Below are 20825 nucleotides of genomic sequence, written 5' to 3' on the forward strand. Positions count from 1 at the left end.
GTAGTGTTTGAGTTTCTTTGTACCTCATCTGCTGCTCTGATAAGTTGAAACTGATGTTGCTGCACTTTTCTAACAACTCCAACCTCAAATGAATCCAATTTAAAAAAATAACTAAACATTCATGTGGATCACAAACAGCATTAGTCAGCAAATTAGTTCTTTGTTGTTTTTTTATTGATTTCTTCATCCCAGGAATGTAGATAAAACAAACCAATGACAAGCTGGAAACTTTGGCAAACACAGACATCATAAAATGCAAGAGCAAAGCCTCCAAACCTTCACCTTCTCTGAGGAGAGGAAAAAGTCAAAATGCCCACATACACTTTACTCTGTTCACCAAAAGTGCCTTTGTAAACTTGCTCGTTTTCCCTATAGCTTCCAGCAGAAACATTATTTCTTGTGCACATACGCAGGTAATCCGTTCCTGATTACCTACAATAAAACTACCATATTAATTTAAAGACAAAAGATTTTTTGAACAGCAGCATACACATGCAGCTTTGACATTAAAGTTAAAGGTCATAAAAATTGCTCTACCACGCCTAACTTAAAACCAATAGGAATTAGGCAACTTGTGTGTATTGTATACATTTTTAACCAAACAATATCATCTTTCTTGCTTAAAAAAACCAAAACAAAAACAGTAGACGTTATTATCCAGAGCCAAACTGATATGCGAGAATATTTAGGCTTAAATAAAAATATCATCTGCATATATGGTTGTTCATTCCAAGTTTTACCCTGATACAAGTCAAGATATTCGAACAGCTCACACTCTGTGCCCAATCCTTACATAGATATGCAGAGACAAACAAGCACGTGTTTCTATTCCCGTGAGAGAAACAAAGCGTTGGTGCGCCTCGCCCTCTCTTAGAACCGGCCACATGCATGCAAATAGTCAGAAGCCACCTGTTTATGCATTAGTGCAAGCGAGGAGGCAAAAGCAGGTTTGACTGGTCACACCTGTTGAACCCCGTAATTATTTTTTTTCAAGTCATTATCCAAACAAGTAATTTCAGGGAAAACATGAAAAGAAACAAAACACTGAGATTACATTTCACTTACAGGCAAACATAATCTTGGCACTTCTTGTTTTACAAAACACACCAACATCTGAGTAGATTGACTCTTTGGTTTACAAAATATCAGTTTGCACACAATAAAAGCCATAACAGCAGATAAGTAATCCTAACATTTAACCTACACACTGGTCACAAAACTGAAATTTAAATGGGTCAAAACTGTGTTGACGCACACCAACGGAAATAAAAGACTTTGTAAATCAACAGCAACAAATGGTCATAAATGTGAAAAGTAGGCCAACGTGAAACACTGGTCATAAAGAGAGAATTAAAGGAGAAAGTTGTCCAGTCGACTGCTGTACTTGAAATATGTTTTCCAAACTATTGTTTTGGTTAAAATGTGAGACAAACGAAGAAGAACATTACAGCTCTGAAATGTTGAGCTTTAGCTCTCATGTCCCAAAAATCTTTGATGTTTAACTGATCCTTAGCTCTGCTTAGTTTAAATACAATTAAAATCAGTCTAATTTTCCAGATTAAATCCCAGTTATGAATCACCTAAAACATATTCAGATCTTTATACGCTTTTCCTCCCGTTTTGGTTTGGTGCAATTCTTCAAGTTTTCCAGAAGCCCCATTTTGGCCATCATGTCCTTAGTAGTTTGTTCTTTCCTAAAGCCGGATCCTTAGTTTGCTGCAGATCCCCGTATAGCCATGGCCTGTTTGTAAGTTTCTGTCACATTATCGCAGTCACTGATTGAGAAGGCGCTGTCGGACACTCCGGACCTGTAGCAGTCCCACGGTCTCAGCACTCCGTCCCTCAGAATCCCGTCCTCAGCTATGTCCAACAGATTGTCTGCAGAGACGCTGCCTCTCATGCTGGTTTTGGCTGGTTTGTCCGATTGTGTCAGGGGTCTCACGTGGTCCGGCAGGTCCAGCTGATCAAAGGACTCCGAGGACAGAATGCTGTCTTCGCTGATAGCTCCGCTTGGTCTGGACCTGGTGGCTCCTATTGGTAAAGAAGCTGCCAGCTGATCCAGAGAGCCAAACTCTTGAAGCCCACCAGAAGAGAACTTTCCATTTCGCTTGAGGATACCTTTTCTACAGGTTGGAGCTGAAGGACACTCTTTAGTTTGTGGCACCCAGCCAGAGTCACTGTGTTCAGGTGAAGAAGAATAATAACCAGACTCTTTCTCTGCGGGTTTCTTGAGGATGCCTTTACGTGGCAGCGCTGCAGGAGAAGTGACATGAGAAATGTTCTGGGAATTCACCACACCCACATTCGGGCTTTCATGTATTGCCTTCTGTTTTGCACTATTGCGCCTTTTTAGAATACCCTTACAGGGCCGGGAGTCTGTGATTGTTTCATTAACCGTCTGCGAGACGTTATTCTCTTTTTGAGACCTTCGTAGAGAGCGCTGCCGGACTACTTCACCTCCGCCAACCTGCGAGCGGAGCAGGCAGCGCATCTTGGAGCCGTTCTCCAGTAAAGGCCTGGATGTACGCCGCAGCCAGCTAGCAACAGTGGTCAGCCCAGTGGGATTTGATGAAGACACCAGTGAACTGGTTTGCTCTGTCAAACTGCTTTTCCTCTCGCAGAGCAGCGGCTGCTGGTAGCCCCAGTTCAGCCACCAATGTCCCGCAACCTCCTCAATTGTGGCTCTGCGCTCGGGATTCACCATGAGCATCCAACGAATGAGTCCACAAGCATCTGTGAGAGCAAAAGAAGGAAAACATTATAGATCTAGTGCTCAAGTTTGGCTTAGAAATAAGATTACACATCCAAATGAAGAGCATCAGATGTACCAGATGGTTTGCTTGGTTTCCGGTAGCTCCCTGTGCTAATCTGCTGCACCAGGATTTTGTGGTTGAGCCCATCAAATGGCATGGTGCCATGAACCAATGTGTACAACAGCACGCCAAGGGACCAGGTGTCAACCTCAGGCCCATGGTACGGCCGTCCATTGACGATCTCTGGGGACGCGTATAAAGGGCTGCCACAGAAGGTCTGAAGGTATTCATCTCTGTGGTAGAGGTTGGACAACCCAAAATCTGCAATCTGAAAAGGTAAGAAGTCAAAATATTACCTTCATGTCTCATGGTATAGTAGATTACCATTTCATCTTTCCATTACTACAGACACCATTTAGTGAAGATAATTATTTTTTATTTAAATAATAGCTCGTACAGCGAGTCTAAAGAATACACGCAACATTTAGTAAAGTGACAGGTTTTGTAAAGTAAAAGCATTATTAATCATTTTCCTCATTTAATGTGACATACATTCTGTACAATTCATTTGAAAAACAAATATTTGTGGAAAAGGTATACAAAAACAAGTAGGTAACCTGGTTGCATAAGTGTGTAAATCTGTCAGACTTTAATGGCATCTCATCTCCACGGCTCGCTTCAAGTGTCGTATTCAGTTTTCCGCTCTATATACTCTATTCCAAAACTTTAATTTCCTTCAGGTGAAGCATTTCATTGTTGATTGTGATGTTTACTCAGACTCACAGTGACTCAAGGTAGACTCACATCTACCTTGATGGAAACCTATGTTTTACTTTGGGTATGGTGCACAAACATTTTGTGAAAATGTGGCATATATATATATATATAAGAAAAAAAAGGTTCTTTCTCCTGCAACTCTACTTGTAAAACAAAGAAATAGTACTGAAGACTGCAGCGCCTTCAGCCATCCTGGGCAGACAGATTCACACTAATTGTTGGGAGGAGTACATTCAAGAGCTGAATTTAAATCACACGGTCTATAAAACAAAGGGTTTATACACTTATGCAGCCAGTTGCTCCTCACTTTTTATTTTCAACATTTCCCCCCCTCACTGATTTGTTTGATTTTCAGTCGAATTAAAGACTACTTCTTGGTAATTTGGCAAATATGCAATTTTAATAGCCACTGTAAGTAAGAAAAAAAAGTAATAATGTAAAGAATTCATTTCAATGCATTTTATTGGTATAACATAATCTGAGAAAGAAAAATGCTGGTAAAAAATTTCCAACTTTCACGAGTTGTTGCGTGTCAATAAAACAGGGTGTCAGCGTAGCATGCATACCTTCACATTGCCGTTGCCATCTAGTAAAATATTCTCCAGTTTCAGGTCCCTGTGTACTATTCCATTCTAGGAGGAAATAAAAAGTTGTTAAAAAATGTGACATAACTGCAGCATAAAATTCAGCTTCATTCTCATTATTGTACATCAGTTAATATTAAAATGTCCACATTATGCAAAAGTGTTATTTCTTTCTTTTTCAAACTGAACATTTTCTTCAAGTATGTCAGCTATGTGTCTTTGTCCTTCGCTCTGCAGGGGGGAATACCTTTGACTCAAATTAGTTTCCCTTGGAGTAAAAAAAAAAAAAAACACATCACCAAGCTGCGTTTCACAATCAGTATGATAATGCATTCTAGAGTTTTGTTGTATTTGTTTATATCGAAGATGCATCTAGGTAAAAACTGATAGTTTGTGCTAACATTGTGGGTAATAAAACACGCGTTGATGACCTTTCACGTTATGCAAGCACGGAAGATTAAATATTTAACAAGAAATGAGTGCCCCATAAAAGTAAAATAAGACAGATGGCTGACGTCGTCTACGATAAGCAATTAGCAGTAAGTTTCATCCCAGCAAACATTTATGAAGGTAGTCCAAAGTGCAGACTGTTCACCCTGACATGTAGTAAGCCCTAAATGTCACTGTGCTGGACTGGACCATAGAAACAACCAACTCTTGTGTGTTTGTCAGGGAGGAGGTTCTGTTCATTCACACCCTCATTAAACTGTTAGACAGTGTGTGTGTGTGTGTGTGTGTGTGTGTGTGTGTGTGTGTGTGTGTGTGTTCTGGAAGAGCTGGCCTCTAGCCCCAGCGCTAGCTCTGCTCATTTCTGTCTCATTGTTCCCACAGCCTCCCTGTTCAGAGCTGCCTGGTGACGGTAAATAACGCCCCTTACGTAACATTTTTAGGTGGAAAATGTATAACCCGTTTCTATGGTGTTTGAATTATGATTTTATGAGTGAAACATTCTTACCTGATGGCAGTAGTGCACAGCAGATACGATTTGCCTGAAAAAGTGCCTGGCTTCGTGTTCGGAGAGGTTTTTCTTGTCGCAGATGTAGTCGTACAGATCCCCCTGGCTGGCATACTCCATCACTATCACAATTTTGTCCTTGTTCTCGAAAACTACGAAAGCAGAAGAGCATCCCTTGCTTAAACATTTCCAACACTAGGATGCTGTGTTACAGGTTTCTATAACAAGGATGAAGAAGCACTGATAATGACCGTCTCATTAGAGTCGATTGGTGACAGAGGACAAAAGAGTCAACACATTATCTCAGAGCTGCTGCGGTACTGAGCACTTATATAACCACATCAAGTCTTCAACACAAAGACCTTCGTGACTAAACTCTCAATTCCCGTCTCTCACAGCAAGATGTCTTTTTTTTTTCCTGTTTTTCTTACAGCTGGCGGTTTGAAAATGTTGAACACTACCTGGTAAATCTAAGCTCTCAGGAGCATTAAATTCGTACCTTCGTAAATGGTTATGATGTGGGGGTGACACAGCGAGGACATGATCTCAATTTCTCGCCGAATATGAACCAGGTCTTGCTCATCCTTGATCTTCTCCTTTCTGATCGATTTTACAGCCACCTAAAAGAAAAAAATGGGACAAAATGCTTGAATTAATGTGTTTTATTATATCTTTTTTTATTACAGAGCATAGAAGATTTTATGTTTGCAGTCATACTGTTTCCTTTTAATGAGAGGCTGAGGAAAGTAAGATTTATTAAACATTGCCGCTCCCCTACCTGTTGCTAACCACTAGCTAGCAGAAAGAAAGCTACTGCAACCCATTTTTTGGTTAAGAAATAAACAAACACCCACAGTGGAGTAAATTACTGCATTATTTCAGAGATACAGAGAAACCTTTGTTTATTCGAGGTTGTCACACAGTGGAAATGTCTTACCCACCACGACTAATAATATCAAGCCATTAAAAAACAAAACATCAACCATTGTAGTCACAAGTGACTCCAAAGTGAGTTCATGTAAATTATTTTTCTATGAAAATGGCTTCGGGCAAGATGTTCACTTGAATTTCACCAGCATCATTTACAATTTCATATGAAAAGGAAATGCTGACTTTTAAAAAAAATCTTTGCATTAAAAGCAAAAAAAGTAGCTTTTCTAAGACTAAACATTAAAATCAGTATTCAGCCCTGGTCCTGATCATTGTGCTCCATCATTTCATACCTTTGGTTAGTTTAAGTCGTTTTATGCCAGATTTTTCAGATGTAAAACATTGTTGTTGTTGAATTAAAACACATTTACATTTAGATTTTAGGTAACATTTGTTTGTATAAAGTTATGAAAATACTTGACTATGACAAAACATTTGTATGCCATCCTTTAAGGAACTGCATACAGTATATGAAATGATTTGTTTTTAGGTAGGAAAAGAAAGGTACAAAAGTAGTAATGCTTTTTGTCCGTCATTTCAAAACAATGAAATTCTTGACCACCAGCTGAGGGAAGTGGACCAAAAACTTCTGCACAGCTTTTTCTAAATAGGCCAAATGAACACGAGACTAAATATTTAGGAATGCAAGAAGGAAAATAAATATTTTCCACCATTTTTTTCTTTTGAGCCCTTAGAAGAACGTCTGAATGGGAGCTATGGAGTCTGTTTTTTTTTTTTTAAGGCTGCATTCATGTTTGTATGTCACGGTTGTCTATTTGCAGCCCAGATGCCTGGGATTCCTCTGTGTGCGTCATCAGTCTGCCCAAAGCTCAGGGTGTCATGAGGCGGCAGATGGCCCAGCCGGTGGGGTGTCCTCCTTTTTCTCTGCTTATCTCTAAACCCTCAAGGCTGGAGACTCGGGAGAATGAGTAAAGCAGCGACTTGCTAAATCACTTTCGACACGCAGCAGTCTCTTGTCGTGAGTCAGACTGTCTGGAGTAGCTCTTTCTCTAGGGTCAGCACAACATTCCCACCACGACACTGACTCCTTTTCCCGATTCTGGCCGTTTCCTGCGTTTGTTAGCATAGCTTTCACAGGGTGTGAAATCCTACTCGTGACGACCTCACACCCCTGTGGGGGTTTTCAGACTCTGTGCCGTCTTTGTTGGAGGCCAATCTGCTTCACACAATACACAACTAGTGGTGAAAATGTACAAATTTCACACTGCCTCTCTGTACAAACACAGTAACGGTAAAATCAACTAGCTAGCTGTGATTTAAAAAAAAGAAAAAAAAAAGGTTGGTTTGTAGAGATAAACCTGCTGGATTGAAAAATAAGGTATGAAAAAACTGTTAATAACCTTGTAAAAAGGGGAGGAGATAGAATATTTATTATCTAATTTAAGTTTATTGGTTCTAAGCCATAATATAACTGACTAACAACAAATGGTAAATATGCATACTCTCAAATTTAATATCACAGCATGTTTGATAAAAATTATTATCACAAACTCCAAAGAGTACAGTTATAGCCTTAGCAGGTAACTTTATTTGAAGGGGTGTGCATAAGACTGGCATGACACTGTCATAAACATGACATAACATCTGTCATGAACATAAAGAAATCTTTATGAATGTTTATGACTGTTGTCATAAAGTGTCATTCGGTACATAATGACACTTTTAATGCAAAGTTGCTCTAAAGGTTGCATTGAAAGTCCATTAAAAATGCCAACTTTGCATTGTCACTATTTACAAAATCATGCAAAGTTGGCACTTTTAATGGACTTTCAATGCAACTTTGCATTAAAAGCGTCATTATTTACCGAATGACACTTCATGACAACAGTCAAACATTCATAAAGACTTCTTTATGTTCATGACAGATGTTATGCCATGTTTATGACAGTGTCATGTCAGTCTTATGCACACCCCTTCAAATAAAATGTTACCCATTAGGATTAGTAAGAAAATACTGTTTGTTATACTAATTGAGTCACAAGCTAACAAAAAGCTATCAAATTGATATAAATATATGCAATTACATCAACCTGTAACTGTTTTATTAGCTGAACAGCACAACATAGTAAAGCTTAAGATTTTTCTTTTAAATCGAAACCAGCCATTTTCCTTCCAAAAGCAATAATGCTGCAAGAATTAGCCAACATGTTTTGTGATCTGGAATTTAGGGTTTCTGCTCTAAATCAAAAAGAGCAGAAAAACAGACAAATTAAAATAGATGATAGCGTTTTAACATGATATTCCCTACAAAGAGACACAAAAATCAAACCTTTAATCCATGACTACAAAACAGCCAACACTAGCTAGCTAGTAGCTGCTAGCTAGCTGTGCCATCTGATCCAGAAAGAGGTTAAAAAAAAAGATTGGATTATTATTAAACTACACTGATTGAATATTTATGTGATTAAAACAAAATGATCTTGTAAACAGAGAGCAGATTTAAGTTTTTGGTGTTTTTAACTGCTGACTAGTTTTTTAAACAATCAAAAAAAGCTCATGTACTGCGCTAACCTGAAGCTAATTAGGAAACAAGAGAATAATGGGTTTGTAGGACAATAATCTTAGATGTCAGAGCTTTCCAACTTATTTGTGATGTTAATTAAATATTTCTATTTTAATTGATTGATGCAGAAAAGATTAAGTAAACTAGCTTATATATTATCTTCACTATGTATTTATATTGCTGGTCAAAAAAAACACAATAAAATTGAAGATTTTCAATTCTTACTTTATCTGCAACTGAAAATATTGGCCTTGTGATCACCTCCCTAAAATTTTGCACATGTATGTTATAGTCAGAAATATTTAAAAAGTATTTTTATTCACATTTAACTAAGGTCTGAGGGAAATGTGATGACATTTTTACAGAACAGAAACACTTTCACTATTTAGCAAACCAGCAAGTTACTTTAAAACTTCAGCTCAGGTCATTAATTTTTACTTGGACACTTTCTTATCTTCTCCTTGTCATAATAAAAACCAGTGTTTATGCGAATACAACTTCCACTGTAGAATAAAAATTCATCCCAGTCTTTTATAATCTCTGACCTTAAGTCTAGACCAGATAAAATCATTTCACCTGCTTTAAGCAAATCTTTGTCATGAAATGTTGACGTAGGTAAAAGTATTTGTGGAACAACACAGTAGTTTCTACTGAGTACGTCATAAATTAACTTTAAAAGCAGTTTAGTAAAGCTCTGCTTTAAAATTAAACCAAACTTATTCAGAATTAGTGAATATTATAATCCAATGTAGGGGCCAAACCTACAGTTTTCCTGGTATGTGATTAGCAGCACTTCACATCTACTGACCCCCAACCTAAACAGGATCATGTCATAAAATATGTGAGCTTAGACAACAGGGGCAGCGGCAGTGATAAGAGAGACAGAGCCGTCCATTGTCCGGGTCAAACCAGTTATCATTACCGAGCATTTATTATCGGAAAATAATGCCTTGTTCCTTTACGTTTCGTATCGTTACTTCACTTGTCTTCTCTCTAGACTGATTTAGACCCGAGGCATATTGTGTCAGGAAACTTGTCAACAGGAATGAATCTCAGACACAGACTCATTTCTCAAGATCTGCTCGGCGATAAGTCAGGTCAGACGGTGAGAAAGAAGAGAGGGCGTGTAGACAAGACTGAACTTGAATCACTGCATGTTTGCTTCAAGAATCTCAGGGAATTTCCTGAGATGAAACGGCTTTCGCTCATGCTACACGCCATGTGTAAAAGGCGAAAAGATCCGATAAGAAAAACATGAACGTTGAGCCCAGCCTGTTATTTTTAGCAGTGACCTGAATGAAATCAGATAATTGAAACTAAACCATTAAAATATTCCTGCTTTCACTTGTGACGTCCTGTTTGCTGCAACTTGTTGAATTTTATGAAAACAAAAACAGGCACTGAATCATGCATTTGTTGAACCAGACTTGAGTAAAAATACCCCCCCCCCCCCCCCCCCCACCAAAAAAAAAAATATATATATAGCATTAGCTAAATTAGTTAGGAGTGAAAATGACTAACACAGAAAAGCATAAATTGTACAAATAATGAGTCATTAGTTATGTTATTAAACACATAATATAAACATAAGCTAAATGTGCCTTTAAAGTAAATGTGATTATCATCCATAATGTTCAAATTATTAGCTTATATTTACCCCTTTAAAACAGCATGTCAAATTTATTTTTCTTGTAGATAAAGTGAAAGTGTAGAAGCCATCTTTCATTCAGCTAAACAGCAGTGTGCAGCAGAATGAGGGGGAAGGCCGGTACTTTGTTCCTAAACCATGGTGCCTATTCCACTTTCTATAGCATTTAATTAAAATTATTTTACACTGTAAACACCAACACCATTTATTTTTTTTCTCAGTTTAGCCATAACTGTTTTTACTAATGGGAAACAAAAACCAAATGTTTATTTCACTTCTTGTTTAAAAACATAAAATGTTAAACTGAAACATTCATATTTTTTATCTAAAAGTAGAAATAGTCAAACCATATTAGGGAATATAATTTACATTTTCCATTTTTAGCTTTTTTTTCCCTCCTTCCCTTTTCTTTTAAATGCTTCTCATTTCCTTGTATCAAAGTGAATCGGTATTCACCTGAACATCCCCCTCTTCCTGAATCAGGAAGTTTGAAAGAAAGTTTCTAAACTTTCCTGTCAAAGACTCCTTCAGGGGAAAACCTGCTTTTGTCAGCCCAACACAATGCCTTTGTGCCATGACTCATGTGTGCGTGTCAAGTCAAAGTGATGATGTTCAACTAGTTGCAAAGGTGAGAAGAGTTGCATTACTTCCACATATTTGTATTCAACTAGAAGTAAAAAGTAACCATACAAGAGAGTAAAAAGTATTTGATTAAAATGGCTACTCAGTATACAGGGCATCTGATTCTAATTTTTAAAATGATGTCATGAGACAGATAAAAATATAAAGTTATGTGACAATTCTGGTGTTTTAAAGGCAAATACTATATCATTACAAAATAAATTTAAGGAAATACTTTCCCTATTTTTTTAGTATAAAAGTTATGAAATATCGGTAAGGTGTAAGAACAAGATAAAGTACTTCCACTTGCAATATATGCCGTTTCTGTTCACTTGACCTCCAAATATAGCACTGAAACAATGAAGCGTACAAACAATAAGTCTTACTTTGTCATAAACTGCAGGTTAGTGTCTGTGCTTGGTGCATTTTTGATTAAAATATTTTTGTCCTACATTCAGGGTTAGTAAGAGTATTATTCAGACATTTTATATTCAAGAGTAGCTTTACTACATTACACTATTCAAGCAAAAATAAAAAAAGGACAATGCGCTAAAACTACACCGTCCTAATCAAGACACAATGTGTAGATAAGGCTCGATTACATCAAGGTTTGATTACATCAAGCCTTGGTGTATATGAACCCAGGGTCTTGGCTGTTGTGTACATTTTCTCCAAAAAGTTACACGTAGCTGTAAGTAGTTGCTCCCCACCTCTGACTAGCTGCTGTTGTGAAAGGTCTCAGTTTGTGCAATGTATTTGCACAGCTGCCAAACTCGGCTCCTGATTGGTTATTTAAACAACTGGTTTGGATTCAATGCATGTTTCGCAATTCTATTTATTTTTTAAATAAAGAAATACATAAAAACACGCATTCTGCATTTCACGGAGAAACATCCCAATTTCCCTACAGTGAAACATGAACTCTCGTCCGTTTTCCCCTCTTACTTAAATTTTAAAACACACACTACCTGCTGGCAGGCTTCATAAGAACAACCCCTCTACCTGTAAACAACAGGTGGTGAGCAGGCAGGTTGCAAACTTGGTGTGTGGCCATGCATTATTAACAAAAACAGAGAAGATAATCTGCTGTGTCTCACCAGTCTGCCAGATCTTTCCTTGGCTTTCTTCACCTTTCCGTAGGTCCCTTTGCCCAGGGTCTCCAGGAACTCGTACCTGTGCTTCAGGTTGTGTTTGTGATGGTGTCTTTTCACGGCTTGCCTCTTCGCGGGCAGCTGGGACGGAGTTTTCCCAAAATGAGTGTCGTCATCCGGTGGGAAGCGGGCAGCGTGTGGGCCATCCATGCTGACACACGCCGTGGTGGTGGTGGTGGTGGGTCTTTGTTACCTACTTTCAGAGTCAGGTGTTGGTGCTCTAAAACGCATCCCAGGGACTCCGGAGCCGACGTGGTTCTCCCTGGTCTGGTTTGAAATGAACTCTTAAGAGGTCTCCCGTGGAGAGCTCTGAGCAAACGCCGAGGAAAGACAAACATGAAGCGCAGAGATATGCAGGTACACATGTAAGAGGGGGAGAGAGGGAGCACCGCCCGCACAGCACTACGTCAAGCGGGGGAGGAGGCGTTTCAGGTGACGGATCAGATGTCCGTGAAAGTAGAGTGCCCTCAGTTTTTCTTTCTCTTTTATCAGTTTCATTGATTGTGTTTCTATTTCCTCATATTATGCTTTATTTAGCATTTCTTGATTTGCTTTCGCCTACTTTGGTTGCTTTCAAGTTGTTGCTCTCCCAGTCGGGATGCACAGGTCGATAGAACAAACGCCATTAATAAATTGAGAAGTCAGTAGCGCATCAGAGCGCGAATATAGCATTTAAATGAATAAAAAAAAAAAAGAGAGTTTTATCTTATTATGCTGTTAAAGTGTATCATGTTTTCTAGGATATAAATTTGTTTAGCACATTTACCTCGAAAGATCCTAAATTAATGTGATAATATCTTCAACATTGTTTGGAGGATACGCGTTGTTTCTTTCTGGAGAATAGAATAGAATAGAATAGAATAGAATAGAATAGAATAGAAATTAAGGGAAATTCAGCTAAACCAAAGTGCAACGTAGTTTAATTTAAAAGTGCAAAATAACAGTCTAAACATCAGAAATAACAGACTACAGTAAAAAAAAAATTACTAAGAAAAAAAACACTGCAGTCATTACCAATAGCATCCTTAGATTGAAAGAAAATTGCAACTGAGTAGGGTAGGATAGTTCAATATGTGGATGTATAACAGCAGACTATAAACGAGATATACAAAAATACGAGCAAAAATGCAAAAAGTTGGTCAGTGTTGGTCATAGACAGATCTGTCTCTTATTTTTGTAACTATCTGAACAATACAAAGGAGCACAGTGAGATTTTTCCTTAAATCAGTTTTTTTAATAAATAGTTATTTACAGTTCCATTCTATCGTACAGCTTATACACATAGTTTTCACTCCTTTTTTTAGCTGCACTATGGTTAGCGCGCATTATACTTGTATTCACTTTTGTTCAGAGGCTTTAGATAATTAAAGAAAATAAGGAACAAGTTTTGATGATGCCATGTCATTGCAGCTGGGGGCCACAAGAGGTCAGCATCGCGTCACCTGTTTTCATGAAGTAGGTTAAGCGTTTTGGACCACTTCAATGAAATCAAAAAGATGGAGCACATGACTACTGTGTGTACACTTTATTGCACTTATATATGTTTGTTAAGTGTGTAAAGTGTATATATTTATCTGTGAGATGTGTGTGCTCTTGGGAACAGCTAATGGACGTGTCAGTGAGGATGTTCTGATCAGCAGTCGTCAGATTTAATTTTTGAAAAGTAGCCGCTCATCCACACATTGTGTCTTGATTAACCCCCCGTGGACAGTCCGTTTGTTTTGCATCTTGTTGGCAGAGCGATGTGCCAGACATTTATTCACTCGTGCATGCAAAGGAACATTGTGCACAAGATGAACAATGGATATGAACACATTCTGGTGCCAAGTCTTGCAGTTGTGACCAAAATTTAGAGAAAAACAAACACATGACCTAGAAAAAACATCACATCATCAGCACTTCCAAAAAAAAACAAGAAGGATAGTAAGGTAGAGTTACAAAATATTAATTATTATCAGTTTGACTGTAAATGTGACTCTTTCATAAAAAAAAAAGAAGTAAGATTTAGAGTGAATAAATTTTATAGTTTACAGTAACATTTTTTTTTTTTTTGCAGCTTTTGTTGACCTGAAGAAATTAACTCTGATTAATAAAGGAAGTCCATGATTCGCAATCCTGGCTAGATATTTGCTACTCTTTTTGGGAAACTTAGCAAAGTTTATTCAAAATAGTTGCTTTTTTGGGGCCCATACCTCAACATATAAGCAAAAGAACAACTTTACGAGATTCCGGTCTACCTTGAACTGGGAACTTGTAACACCAGCTTCCCCAGTGGAAATCAACTGGGCAGCGACCAAGATAGAAGCACCTGCTCCAAAACTGACACCTTCACGGAAAATTTTAGCAGAAACTAAGATCACATCAAATGGGGAAAAGTTTTATGCTCAAACAAGACAGAGATTTATATTGGCCAGTCAGTAGAAACGCAAAAATAATGTCCTAAATGTCAACGGTGTTCAAAAAGGTGTTCACCACTCATAAAGTTTCAAGAGCCTTTGGCATCGTTTAGCTGTGGAAACAATGTTTTCAAGATGACGTGGAACTTGTGATGTGTTTTGTGCCTCCAGAGAAAATAAAATGAACTATCTGCCTTTCTAGATCAAAATTCAGTACAAATGCTGGTTTTGCAAAATTTATCCAGTTGATTTTCTTTCAGACTTTTTCTGATGTAATGTATTTTTACAGCATGGATACAACTTTATATATGAAATACTTTAACATCAGCCGCAGCTGAAACAAAGTGATGAACATCAGCAATAAATAAAATAAGAGAAAGCATAAAAATCAAGTGAATAAGCTAATTAAACACTCAATTCAAAACACAATAAAATAAAGCCACCACAATATCTAATATTATAAGATGGTGTGTTTAAGGTAATGTGCATCTGGTTATGTGGTGTTTACCTTCAGAGACACCATTTAATCTTCATACTAAAAATTAAGATAGTTGATATCTTCTGTCTTTATCCTTTCTGTTGTGTCTTTGTGTAATTTTATTAAGTGTTTTTTGTTCATCTTTAATTTTAGTTTTACTTTCCATCCACCTATCTATCATCTTTCACATAATCAGGTGTGTTTCCAAAGTAAGAACAAATAAAAAAGACATTGGAAATCAGAAATCCCAACAACTCTTAAAGCAATTAAGAAACATAATACAGGCTGTGGTATTTATTATGGATAAACAGGAATAGCACAATTTTTTTCTTTTTGAATGTAACAAGTATGTTCATGAAAGATAGTTGTTAATTAGAAATGTATATAGGAATAAAAGTAAATTAGATATAAGGGAATTGTTTCAAAGATCATCTGGGGACGTAGTTTTTTATCAGTATTAGTTTTTTAAGAAGAGCGGGTGTTTTGGGAAGATTGTTGTAGTTGTCTGATCCATACTCCAACCTGGAAGGCGGCGGCAATGCGCATTAAATTGTTTGCCAACCGCCATAAAAAAAACAAGAAGAAGAAATGACAGCAGTTGTTGACAGTTTTCCTACATTTCCCATGTGACAATGCGCCCTGTCACTTCTGGCCCCGCCCCTTTCATTCCCTAACTTTGCTCTGCTCGACTTTCTGCTTAGCTGTGATTTGATTACCTGGTCCCTGCTCAGCTATGCGGTTCGGTTTGGACACACCTCGCCCTGCGACACTGCAGCCTTTCCCGTTCATGTCTTCTTCGCCAACTGACGCTGCCATCCTCGTTTAGTTGCGTTATTGTCCCTCTCCAGGCTGGAAGATGTCTTCTGGTTTTCCTGCTCTACGGCCACTTTAGGAAGCAGTCCCCTCCCCACGGACGCAAAGCCTCGTCGGGAAGAAGACTGGCGCCGTGGTCCCGCTTTGGCTGTTCATGTTCAGAGGAGTTTGGGCCCCGTCTTTTACACTGGGGGCTGCACCGCCGAGCTCTGGAAGGTTTATGTGAAGTTAAAGAGGATGTTTGTGTTGCCAGGCCAAGCTGTTAACGGGCAGGCGATGCCCTCTGGCTAGCGGCGCTAACGTATCTGGAGGAGCTAGGTTGCAGACAGATATAACAGCATATAAGTGGGGCAGACATAACGTAGCATGTAAGTGAGTAAAACAACATCTAGATACTATCCGACGTTTTTACCTGGAGTATATATTTTTAAAATCACAAAATGAAACAAGCTAGCTTGGTAAATTTTCGACTCAATTTGTTTTGCACGCGACGTCAAGCTAGCTAGCAGCTTTCGTCCGTAAAACATTAAATGCTCACTCCTCTGAGAGACTAAAGCTACTGTTTACTATTGATACACTCCTGTTCAAGGTATATTTCTTTTACCTACTACTATTCATTTTGTTGAATTAGTTAATAATAATCTTAGCCACATGAGGAGGACAAGCATGACAACTAACTAGTTGTTGACATAAAAGGACGTCTTTATTTCTGTTGCTGCTTAAAAAAATAATATAAAAAGACCCTCGGAATTTGAACCCTGCTAAGAAAAAAAATAAATAAATCAAATCACGTCAAGAAGACAACAGCTCAACCTGTCGACCATGGAGGGAAATGTACAGCAACAAAAAAATACTCCTTTAGGCCGGGAACTGCAGAGAACATTTAACAGCTACAACAAGCACTCCATACAGCTGAAGAAAAACTTGAAGGAGACCAATGTGTTCTTCAGAGAAATAAGGCAAAACTACAGCAATGCATGTGCAGCAACCATAAGCTCAGATTCAGCATCCCTGGAGGCAGGTAAGCTTGAACACACGCAGCCACATCATCTGAATAAGACGATGATTGACATTTAATCAAAGAAGGATGTTTGCAACCCGAAAAGACTGGGGACCAACAAATTGTTGGTGCAGAAGGCTCAGATCTGCTTGCTGTGGGTAAAAAAAGCGTTGATTAAGGTGATAAAACAGACTTCCTCTATAATGCATGAGCAGACTAAATGCACTGATTATGTTGAAATCTTTGCTGAATTGAAGGTTTTGCCGATTTCCGTCTTTCTTTGAAGTCTTACCTGGTGATTTTTTTTTTTAAAGATCCATTAAAGAGGAAAAAAGTGTTTTATAACTTCTTCTATTACAGCTTTTGTGTGCAAGCTTTAATCTTAAATCTATTCATAGAGCTAACAATCATTATACGTTTTGTTTGTTCATGTGTTTATTGACTGAAAAATGGTGGGAGTTGCTTGTTTTGATTTTACTTGGACTAAAATATGATTTTTTCAGTCAAAGTAAAATTGGTCTGGCACAATATAATTTTTTTATATATAATCCTGGTGCATATATACGTTCTGTTTTTTCCTCAGTGTTTTTACAGTTTTATTTTAGTCTGCATTTAATTCACAACCATGTTAATTACTTTATAAAGTCTGGTCACGTTTCTAACATGTTTCCGTTTATTTGACCACCTGGAGTTTTGATCCCAAAACAAGTTTTGTTATGTTTTTGGGATCACTGTCCTGCTGGAACGACCACATGGGTCCAAGTTTAAACCTTTTAATCCAAACTGTGAACCTCTCATGAAAGAAAATCTGTATTGGTGTTGAGAACCAGCAGAGCTCAACCATACCAAGAACTGAGAACAGCAAGAGATGGGCTGTGTGGAAGTGGTGTAGCACATCTTTGGGAAAGGTGAAAACGATCAGTAATGATGTTAAAAGCAGGTCAAAACTGTTTCCCAGCTTTGAATGAACAATGTTAAGCTGAAGATTAGCCTTGATCAAAATATTAAGACCACAGAGCTGCCCTCAATGGAAAGAGCTAAATCCATGTTTTTTTCTCTTCTTTTTTATGTTGATATATAAAGAGCGACTTTCATGTTTCAATTAAACTAGCTGAGATAAGATCAAGATTTAAAGAAAGCAATCTATTTGGATTGGTCCAAATAGACTCAAACATCTTTTAGACTCTTTTCAGCACAGTTTGGATTTCTCAAAGCTTGTCTCTGTGGTTGTGTTATCACATCTAGACTCTATTGGATTATAGCCAATTTCATATTATAATTATTACTAAACTCGTATCAGATTATTATAATGGGAGATGAAGTATAATAGTTTTACTGCATTGTAGTATTTATGCTTACATTTAATTTAAATAAGAGAAACAGTTTTCCTAATGAAGCAAAAAAAATATTACATGTTGATTTAGTATTATAATAACTTTGTATATCATCTTGAAGCAAAAATGTAGAATACAAGACCTCTAGATTTACCACTATATTTTAAGTAGACATGCTTATTTTTCCTGTCTTATTCTTTGTAGTGTAATGTTGGGCTAATTTTAGATGTTTTTATGACATCACTCTGTCTAAATAGTCTATTCTGTAAATGTTTGGACCTTGCTTTAGGGCAGCTGACCAGCATTGCGCAGCACAACATTACTCCATGCCGGAGAAAACTGAGCGCTCTGATACTTTCTGCTGCATCTCCAATGAAAGGGGAAACATTTAATCTGTCTTGAAGCAGCAACCTTTTAAAACCTGGCCAAACTTTGATAAAATTATCCAACTTTTGTCTAATTACAAACTCAAATGGATCAAAACTGAACTTGAAAAGAAAAGAAAAGGAAAGGGCTGATCAAGGTTTCCCCCAGAAAACCTGCTAGGCCCGGTGGTTGGGCAGTCATTCATCCAGTGGCCCGTCATGTTTTTCTTTTAAAAAATGTTTAAAGTTGACAGGAAATTTGAAAATATCACTTGATAATCATGTGTAATTGAAAGATTGTAAGTTTTACTCCAGAAGACCAACAATAAAATCTTAAAAAATGCAAACATTTTAAAACTTCTTAAGTAAATAAGCAATGCCAAGCCTGGTGAGAGTACAAGTAAATCCTGGTGGCCCATCAGGTTTATAATGCACCTTGGGTTGATTAACTCAGAATTAGTTTCATATGCAGTAAGTTAAGTTTAAGAAAAATGTTTCTACTTGTTAACGATGATCTTCACAAGTCTTGTAACATTTCCTACAACGACCAACAAAAATCAGCGACCTCTCCAAGTGTCTTTTCTTCTAATGAGTATTTTTCTCCAGTCGAGTCCATTTTCAAGGCTAGCTCAGTAAGTGTAATTCCTAACCCCATGCCCTGTTTGTGGTTTCAGGACTGTGTTCATTAAACTGCATTAATGTGATTCTTTAGAGTGATGGATTAATTTCTACACCGCCTTTTGAAGGAATCATAGTCCTCATTCTCGGTTTGGTGTGACTTTAACACTTGTGGTGGAAATTATCTAGCAAAACTTTCAATACATTACAGAAAGGTCCACCGTTGTCTGTAGATGCAATCAGCGTTCAAAGATTCTGCCACTTGACTAGTCAGAGCAGATGCACAAATTGAATTGCACACAGTTTTATACACTTCACCACATCCTGCTCATACAACCCAAATATGAGATGAAGAACAAAGGGAAAGCTCAGCCCCATTAGTAACAGAAAAACAGGTCAGCATGTAGAGACGCAGCTTTAACCATCACCTGCTTGATTGCTTTTTGTTCTCGGTTATTTCACCCACATCGTGTGGCCTTTGGGTGCATCTGTTTCTTGCACTTTTGCCAGGCAGTTCTTTGCATGCAAGAGTCAATTAAAGGAAATTAAGCAGACAATATGTATTATTTTTCTATTACACACTGCTGTGGGTATTACTATGTAATCGGTGCAAACCAAAACTATTATTTGGTCAGAATCAAACACATAGTGTGTCATCCAGTGTGTCTGAATTAGTCAATGCCTGTACTTAAATTCACAAGCAGGTGTTTCTCTAGCTGTTTCTGAAAATGTTTAAAAGTGCAGATAAACCGTTCATCCTTCCAACCTTCTCCAGCAGCCATTGGGTAAATTTGGACAGGTCACCAGCCCAAAAAAACAAATATCTTACTTGCAATTGTTCAGTTCAAAACCTTATTTATGAAACTTTATTATCAGTCTGCCAATATTGTATTTGGCTTGCAGATGACCAATTGGAGCAGATAAAGGTGACCAATTGACCAATTGGAGCAGATAAAGGTGACCAATTGACCAATTGGAGCAGATAAAGGGGTACCTTTATCTGCTCCAATTGGTCATCTGCAAGCCAAATACTTAGGCCTCCTGACCTCCAAATCTTTTATGAATAAATACCAAAAAATAGTAACTCCTGCACTTTTTGTTTTTAAGCACCTCGGCCAACTACATGCAGTTTGAATCACCTTTATGAGTTGTAAAAAAGTCATGAAACATTTGAGGAATGGGGATAATCTTGTAATCCATGGGATTCAAAACATCCAGCTCTATTACAGAACAGGCTGAACTTTTTCCTCCTTTTTTATTTGTGACATTTGGAATATAAAAATTAAGAATCCGACCTTACAGAAATCACAGCTCTGTATCGGTTAAGTGCATCTCTAATTCAAAATTTGTTGTATTTTGTAAACTTCTACAGTCCAACATCGAGACAGTACTCACTAAATATGTCATTTAACTAAATATCTGCAAAATAAATACACATACGAGAGGGTTGATAAGAAACCGAGGTTTTGACTAAGTAGAATTGTATTTGGTTAAATAATAGGAAAAAAGCAGTAAATGTTCTTGTTTTTCATCTGGATCTGGTCTAACAGGGTCATGATGCTGGAAAAGGAACAAAAATGATTGTTTTTAAACCTCACTTTATAATATGGGTAGTTAATCTAAATATACATATTTATCTGTATGGGGAAAAATGTTGTTTTTGCATTAAGGCTCTTCATGTTTTTTTTTTTTTAAAGATTCATGTGAACAGTAGTTTATTTTTGTCCCTGGTCTTTTTTTTTTAATTTGGTGTAAAGTAAATGTGAGTTCATCTAAATATCCGGTGCAGTCAGCACATAAACCTGGTGTTTGTTGTCCTGTTTTTGTTATATAACTCTTGGAGACTGTGACTCAGCGTCCTGCAGGATTATCCCCGAA

General features: G+C 37.6%; 2 protein-coding genes across 2 annotated transcripts in view; one reads left to right on the forward strand and one right to left on the reverse strand.

Annotated features, from left to right (window-relative positions):
- Nucleotides 1-152: 152 nt before the first annotated feature.
- nuak2 (NUAK family, SNF1-like kinase, 2) lies at nt 153-12376 on the reverse strand. The gene is made up of 6 exons (XM_008409795.2): nt 11890-12376; nt 5569-5689; nt 5070-5221; nt 4097-4162; nt 2829-3081; nt 153-2733 (listed from the first exon to the last, which is right to left on the reverse strand). Exons 1-6 carry the CDS (start codon nt 12091-12093, stop codon nt 1709-1711), a joined length of 1821 nt encoding a protein of 606 aa, XP_008408017.1. The 5' UTR covers nt 12094-12376; the 3' UTR covers nt 153-1708.
- Nucleotides 12377-15455: 3079 nt separating this feature from the next.
- The window catches only part of dstyk (dual serine/threonine and tyrosine protein kinase), a 36751-nt gene continuing 31381 nt past the window's right edge, over nt 15456-20825 (forward strand). The window contains exon 1 of the mRNA XM_008409794.2: nt 15456-16651. Within this exon, the coding sequence (XP_008408016.1) occupies nt 16453-16651 (199 nt within the window). The 5' untranslated portion in view covers nt 15456-16452. The remainder of the gene's footprint in view (nt 16652-20825) is intronic.

Source organism: Poecilia reticulata, linkage group LG5, assembly GCF_000633615.1.
Source record: "Poecilia reticulata strain Guanapo linkage group LG5, Guppy_female_1.0+MT, whole genome shotgun sequence".
Lineage (NCBI taxonomy): Eukaryota > Metazoa > Chordata > Actinopteri > Cyprinodontiformes > Poeciliidae > Poecilia > Poecilia reticulata.